Source organism: Pygocentrus nattereri, chromosome 5, assembly GCF_015220715.1.
Source record: "Pygocentrus nattereri isolate fPygNat1 chromosome 5, fPygNat1.pri, whole genome shotgun sequence".
In the NCBI taxonomy this organism is placed as follows: domain Eukaryota; kingdom Metazoa; phylum Chordata; class Actinopteri; order Characiformes; family Serrasalmidae; genus Pygocentrus; species Pygocentrus nattereri.
In genome coordinates this window covers 28,102,208-28,108,207 of record NC_051215.1, presented here as the reverse complement: position 1 = coordinate 28,108,207, position 6,000 = coordinate 28,102,208, and the positions used below count along the sequence as shown (strand labels likewise).

At 39.5% G+C, this 6,000-nt stretch overlaps 1 protein-coding gene across 1 annotated transcript; it reads right to left on the bottom strand.

Annotated features, from left to right (window-relative positions):
* Positions 1–565: 565 nt before the first annotated feature.
* dnph1 (2'-deoxynucleoside 5'-phosphate N-hydrolase 1) lies at positions 566–5,889 on the bottom strand. Its single transcript, XM_017690418.2, has 4 exons — positions 5,603–5,889; positions 5,026–5,097; positions 1,142–1,252; positions 566–912 (listed from the first exon to the last, which is right to left on the bottom strand). Exons 1-4 carry the CDS (start codon positions 5,736–5,738, stop codon positions 785–787), a joined length of 447 nt encoding a protein of 148 aa, XP_017545907.1. The 5' UTR covers positions 5,739–5,889; the 3' UTR covers positions 566–784.
* Positions 5,890–6,000: the final 111 nt, after the last annotated feature.

Here is a 6,000-nt window from a genome sequence, read left to right as displayed (position 1 = left end):
ACCTGTCAGAGAGGAGAAATATAGAACAAGCGTCCCAGAAGGATTACTGGACAACATTGCCTTGCTGAAATACTAAGACACGTTTTTCCTTCTTTCTTTGTTCTGTTTTGTCCATTATTACTAATGGTGTTCAATAATGTTTTCCCTTAAATATTGTTGACATAACACACCTGTAGGGCTGTCACGATAACTCTATTAAATATCATCTTTTTTTTTTAAATAATCAAACTCAAATTCTCAAACTCTCCAGTGATTTGAAATTTGACATTAGATAATTTGCATGATAACATATTTCCAATCTTACGACTAACACACCAAATGCATTTATGCTTTTTTTCAACCATATAATGTTTTATATCGTTTAACAACATCTTTGCAGGTTATCTTTTTCCTGTAAAGAATTTTGGTAGATAGATAGACTGATAAATAGCCTAGATAAGACTCTGATTGGTTCATTATTGTTTAGTGTATTTTTATTATTCAGGCTGTTTAAAAAGCTTCCGTTGATTATCAGAATCATCAGTAGATTCTTCATGTAATCAATACTGACAGCAGTAAACTACTGTTATATAACAAACAGCAAAACTTTAATAGAAAAGACAAACATTTACATTGTTATGCTTTTTTTCTTCTAATTAAGTGTTAACACATCTTAATTATTTTCCACATTTTGAAAATTCATCTTGTGTCAAAGTAATCTAATCAGAAAAGCTGGTTAGCCGAGTGCCTCTTGAACTTTGCCCTTAAAGCTGGATAATGTATAACAGTAATGCTGATTTCAGTGTTAGTTTTTGGTGAGTTCACCAAAGTATTTCTCCAGGATAACTTCGACCTCCTCTTCTGTGTAATCCAGTACTTTAAAAACAGAGCTTTCTGTCCTGCAGTCAGCCCCCCGTATCATGGCAGACAGCACTAGAGGGAATCGAGAACAACATTAAATGGACCAGAATGCTATACATAAAGCAAAAGTGTGCAGGTTTTGTCAGTGATTTGGTTAAATCTCTATCTACAACACCATGAATTTGGAGCAAAGAGAGCTGCATGTCAGGGAGAAACGGGTTGAAGTGTGTAGTAAGCGGTGAGCTGCAGGATGGCAAATACGGCACTCTGACTCATGTTAAAAGAAACGTATTACATCTACCTCTGCCAGATGAGGGTCGGAACAGACACAGAATCCTCTTGTTCATGGCTACGGCTCGACCGAGTTCATAACCTACCCCCAAAGACGGCTGCGTCACCTCAGCCACAATGACTGGAAAAGGAAACAAACAAAGGGAAGATCAGGATGAGAATCTGCCTCAGAATGGCCAGTTAAAGCTTTCTCACTGATCACAAGCACACACAAATCTTAGGATATCTACTAAGGTCTGCTGGTACAGTTGGCATAATTAGTGAAGCACTTACTGCAGTGATTTTATCATCACTGATACACTATTTCTCCAAAAGCATCTACAACCCCAATTCCAATGAAGTTGGGACGTTGTGTAAAACATAAATAAAAACAGAATACGATGATTTGCAAATATATATTCAATTGAACACACCACAAAGACAAGATAATTAATGTTCAAACGGATAAACTTTGTTTAAGAAATCAAATCTTGATTCAACAAATTGTAATAATTTTAGGCCCATCTCTAAATTACTTTTTATTTCCAAGATTTTGGAAAAGACAGCCTCAGTTCAATTTATGCAGTTTTTTAAAGAAAATGCCATTCTGGAAAAATTTCAATCTGGCTTTCGCCAAAAACACAGCACTGAGACAGCTCTTCTGAGAGTCTTAAATGATCTTTTAATGCATGCTGATGTTGGTGAGGTATCACTTTTAATTCTTTTGGACATCAGCGCAGCTTTTGATACCAATGATCATGGTATTTTATTGGAAAAGTTGAGTCAATGGGCAGGAATTTCTGGGACAGCACTAAAATGGTTTTATTCTTATCAAACAGGTCATTTTTGGTGTTTACGGGTGACAGGATGTCTGCCCCTGCGTCTCTCAGCAATGGGGTGCCTCAAGGGTCTATCTTGGGTCCACTTTTATTTTTTGTATATATGCTCCCTTTAGGTGATCTTATTCAAAGATTTAATGTTTCTTTTCATTTTTATGTTGATTCACAGATATATCTATCTGTCAAACGAAATGACACTGGTAGATAATCTTACCAATTGTCTGACAGTCATTAAAACCTGGATGTCTTAAAATTTTCTTAAACTAAATGATGAAAAGACAGAGGTTTTAATTGTGGGCTCTGAGGAAATGTCCAAAAAGGTGCCATTAGCTATTGATTGTCTTGGTTTAAAGGCAAAGCCCTTTGTGAGAAATCTCGGTGTGACTTTTGACTCCCACCTCAGTTTCTCCTTACACACCAAGAAGCTTCTTCAATCCTGCTTTTTCAACTTAGAAATATTAGTAAAGTTAGAAATTTCCTGCCCTTTTCTGACATTGAAAAAATTATTCATGCTTTTGTCTCCACCTGTTTGGACTACTGCAATGCCTTATTTTCTTGTCTGAGTCAGAGAGAGGTGGCTCATCTACAGCTTGTTCAAAATGCAGCTGCTCGTCTTCTCACTAGGACAAAGCGTAGGGAACATATTACACCAGTATTGGCTTCTCTACACTTGCCTATACGCTACAGAACAGATTTTAAAATTTTAATGCTTACTTACCAGGCTGTTCATAACAAGGCTCCAGCATACATTATTGAGCTCTTACATCCTCTTCATAGTGCGAGAACTTTAAGATCTTCAAATCAGGTGTTATTAACTGTTCCACATACTAACTTAAAATCAAAGGGGGACCAGGCTTTTGCAGTTTATGCCCCAAAATTGTGGAATAATCTTCCTACTGATGTCAGAGTCTCTGAATCAATTGAGGTTTTTAAAAAACGTTTAAAGACTTAATTTTATTCTCTTGCTTTTAACAGCTTTTGATCAATGTGCTTTATATGCTGGTGTGCATTTGAATATTTAAACTGTGTGTATTACTTATTTGAGTATATGATTATAATGATCTTAATTGTCTTGTATTTTATTTGTAAGTATTTTGTAAAGCACTTTGTGAGTCACTCTGGAAAAGTGCTATATAAATAAAGTTTTACTTACTTACTTATTAATGCAAATATTCACTCATTTTGAATTTGATGCCTGCAACATGTTCCAAAGAAGTTGGGACAGGGGCGTGTTTACCACTGTGTTACATCACCTTTCCTATTAACAACACCCAATAAGCATTTGGGAACTGAGGACACTAATTGTTGAAGCTTTGTAGGTGGAACTCTTTCCCATTCTTGCTTGATGTACAACTTCAGTTGCCCAACAGAAGCATATGTTGCTCCAAAACCTGAATGTACCTTTCAGCATTAATGGTGCCTTCACAGATGTGCAAGTTACCCATGCCATGGGCACTAACACACCCCTATACCATCAGAGATGCTGGCTTTTGAACTTTGCGCTGATAACAACCCAGACAGTCCTGTTCCTCTTTAGCCCGGAGGACACGATGTCCATGATTTGCAAAAACAATTTGAAATGTGGACTCGTCAGACCACAGGACACTTTTCCACTTTACGTCAGTCCATCTCAGATGAGCTTGAGCCCAGAGAAGCCGGCAACGTTTCTGGGTGTTGTTGATATATGGCTTTCGCATTGCATGGCAGTTTTAACTCGCACTTGTAGATGGAGCGACGAACTGTGTTCACTGACAATGGTTTTCTGAAGTGTTCCTGAGCCCATGTGGTAAAATCCGTTACAGAATGATGTCGGTTTTTAATGCAGTGCCGCCTGAGGGATCGAAGGTCACGGGCATTCAATGTTGGTTTTCTGCCTTGCCGCTTACTTGCAGAGATTTCTCCAGATTCTCTGAATTTTTTGATGACATTATGGACTGTAGATGATGAAATCCCTAAATTCCTTGCAGTTGCATGTTGAGAAACATTGTTCTTAAACTGTTGGACTATTTGCTCACGCAACTGTTCACTAAGTGGTGAACCTCACCCCATCCCTGCTTGTGAACGACTGAGCCTTTCAGGGATGCTCCCTTTATACCCAATCATGACACTCACCTGTTTCCAATTAACCTGTTCACCTGTGGAATGTTCCAAACAGGTGTTTTTTGAGCATTCCTCAACTTTCCCAGTCTTTTGTTGCCCCTGTCCCAACTTCTTTGGAACATGCTGCAGACATCAAATTCAAAATGAGTGAATATTTGCAAAAAACAATAAAGTTTATCCGTTTCAACATTAAATATCTTGTCTTTGATGTGTATTCATATATAGGTATATAGGTTAAAAATATAGGTTAAAAAGAATTTGCAAATCATTGTATTCTGTTTTTATTTATGTTTTACACAACGTCCAAACTTCATTGGAATTGGGGTTTTAGATGCTTCTTCTAATAGTGCATTCAGTTGCTTTAAGGTAGACCCATTACTGACAAATGTGCTCCTCTGAGTACACACAGCTTGTATAATCTAGCATTTACCAACAGAACTGGGCGCACTGGAACACGTGAGCCAGTGGGGCACAATGCCCCAAAGTGGAGGTGGAACTGTGTTCTCTGTAATGATGGAGTTCCATCCAGTACCTTTGGGATGAGTTGGAGTGATCCAGAACTGATCATCCAACACCGACAGTTGACCTCACTAATGCTCTTGTGGCTGCAATCAAATCCTCACAGCAATGTTTTAACAATCTTCCCAAAAGAGTAGATGCTGTTACTGCAGCAAAGTGGGCACAAACTCCTTATTAACACCCTTAATTTCAGAAGAAACATCAGATGAGCAGGTGTCTATAAACGTGTGGATGTACAGCGTATTACAGTGGCCCCAAGCAATCACACAAATTTCTTTCAGCCTGGCTGAGGTGTGAGTAAAGGCACAAATCAGCGGTCACCAGCGGTGTGGCAGACTGGTTGGAACTAGACTCTGCTGGATCTCCAGGACCAGGGTTGGTGTCCAATATCATGGGGTAACATATTTTCTGCACTGCTCATCAGTTCCTATCATGTTCTCCTATTAAAAAATCTCACCATCAGACGAAGCCAGCCACTCCACATCTCGGTCATGGATAGCCTTGTCTCCGTCCAGCACAGCATCCTCACCTAAATCAGGAATACACTGTCATGAGCCATTAATGAGCAGTATAGGCCATAGCAGTGCCTTTTTCAGTCTCAGCAGATTGTATTCTTTTATTTTCCTTCTTTCTTTATTAAAGGGGAGTTCTACCATTTTATCCAAAATTTCTCCATAATTCAGTCCTCAAGATGTAAACAGTTATTCAGAGCAGTTTGATGTGAAGTGGTTCAGTGTAGAGAAACTAACAAACTCTGGTTTCTTTACAGTGGTGGTGATAGAAACTAGGGGTTACAATGTCTACAACACAAATCCAGCCAGTTTATTTAGAGGCTACCACTGAACCTACACGTGCCTTCTGAGTTTTATATGTAATGTTGAAACAGTATGGTAAAACAGTCTTAGGCCTTACGCTCCGAGTTTCTCTATAACAGAGGAGTTCACATCAAAACACACTGAAGGAATTTGTTAACAAGTCAACAATTTAATTATCCAGAAATTTTGAAATTAGGTGGCGCTGTCCTAACCCGTTACCTTTCTCAGAGACCTCAGCGTGGCTCACGTGCTCTGTCAAAACTTTCCCATAAGTCTGCAATTTCTTCACAATCCTCTGATAAACCTCCACGTCCTGCCTCCCTCCGCGGATGCTGCCACAGAAGTAGATGTGCATTGTTTTGGGGGTTTAAGATTAAAACACCAGCTAACTTAGTTTCGTCTTTTTCTGTAAACAGACTCTCTGCTTCTGCCCCGAGATGCCCGCCGCCTCCCTCTGGGCACGAGCGCCACCCGGCGGCTCAGCCTCTCACACAAACAGCAGTCAAACCAGAGAGCTTGCAGAGAGAAGAGCCACCGGGGAACCTGTAGAGAGAACTACCGCTCTGCGATGTATTCCGGTGTTCTCAAACACTAGAGGGCGCTCCCGAGCGAGTCCA

What these genes read in the sequence shown, in the direction of transcription:
- dnph1 (XM_017690418.2), bottom strand. Translation starts at nt 5,738, where the DNA reads ATGCACATCTACTTCTGTGGCAGCATCCGCGGAGGGAGGCAGGACGTG. An exon ending in CGCTGAGGTCTCTGAGAAAG is followed by an intron (nt 5,098 to 5,602) that starts GTAACGGGTTAG and finishes TTCCTGATTTAG; the next exon opens with GTGAGGATGCTGTGCTGGAC. An exon ending in CCGACCCTCATCTGGCAGAG is followed by an intron (nt 913 to 1,141) that starts GTAGATGTAATA and finishes GATTCCCTCTAG; the next exon opens with TGCTGTCTGCCATGATACGG.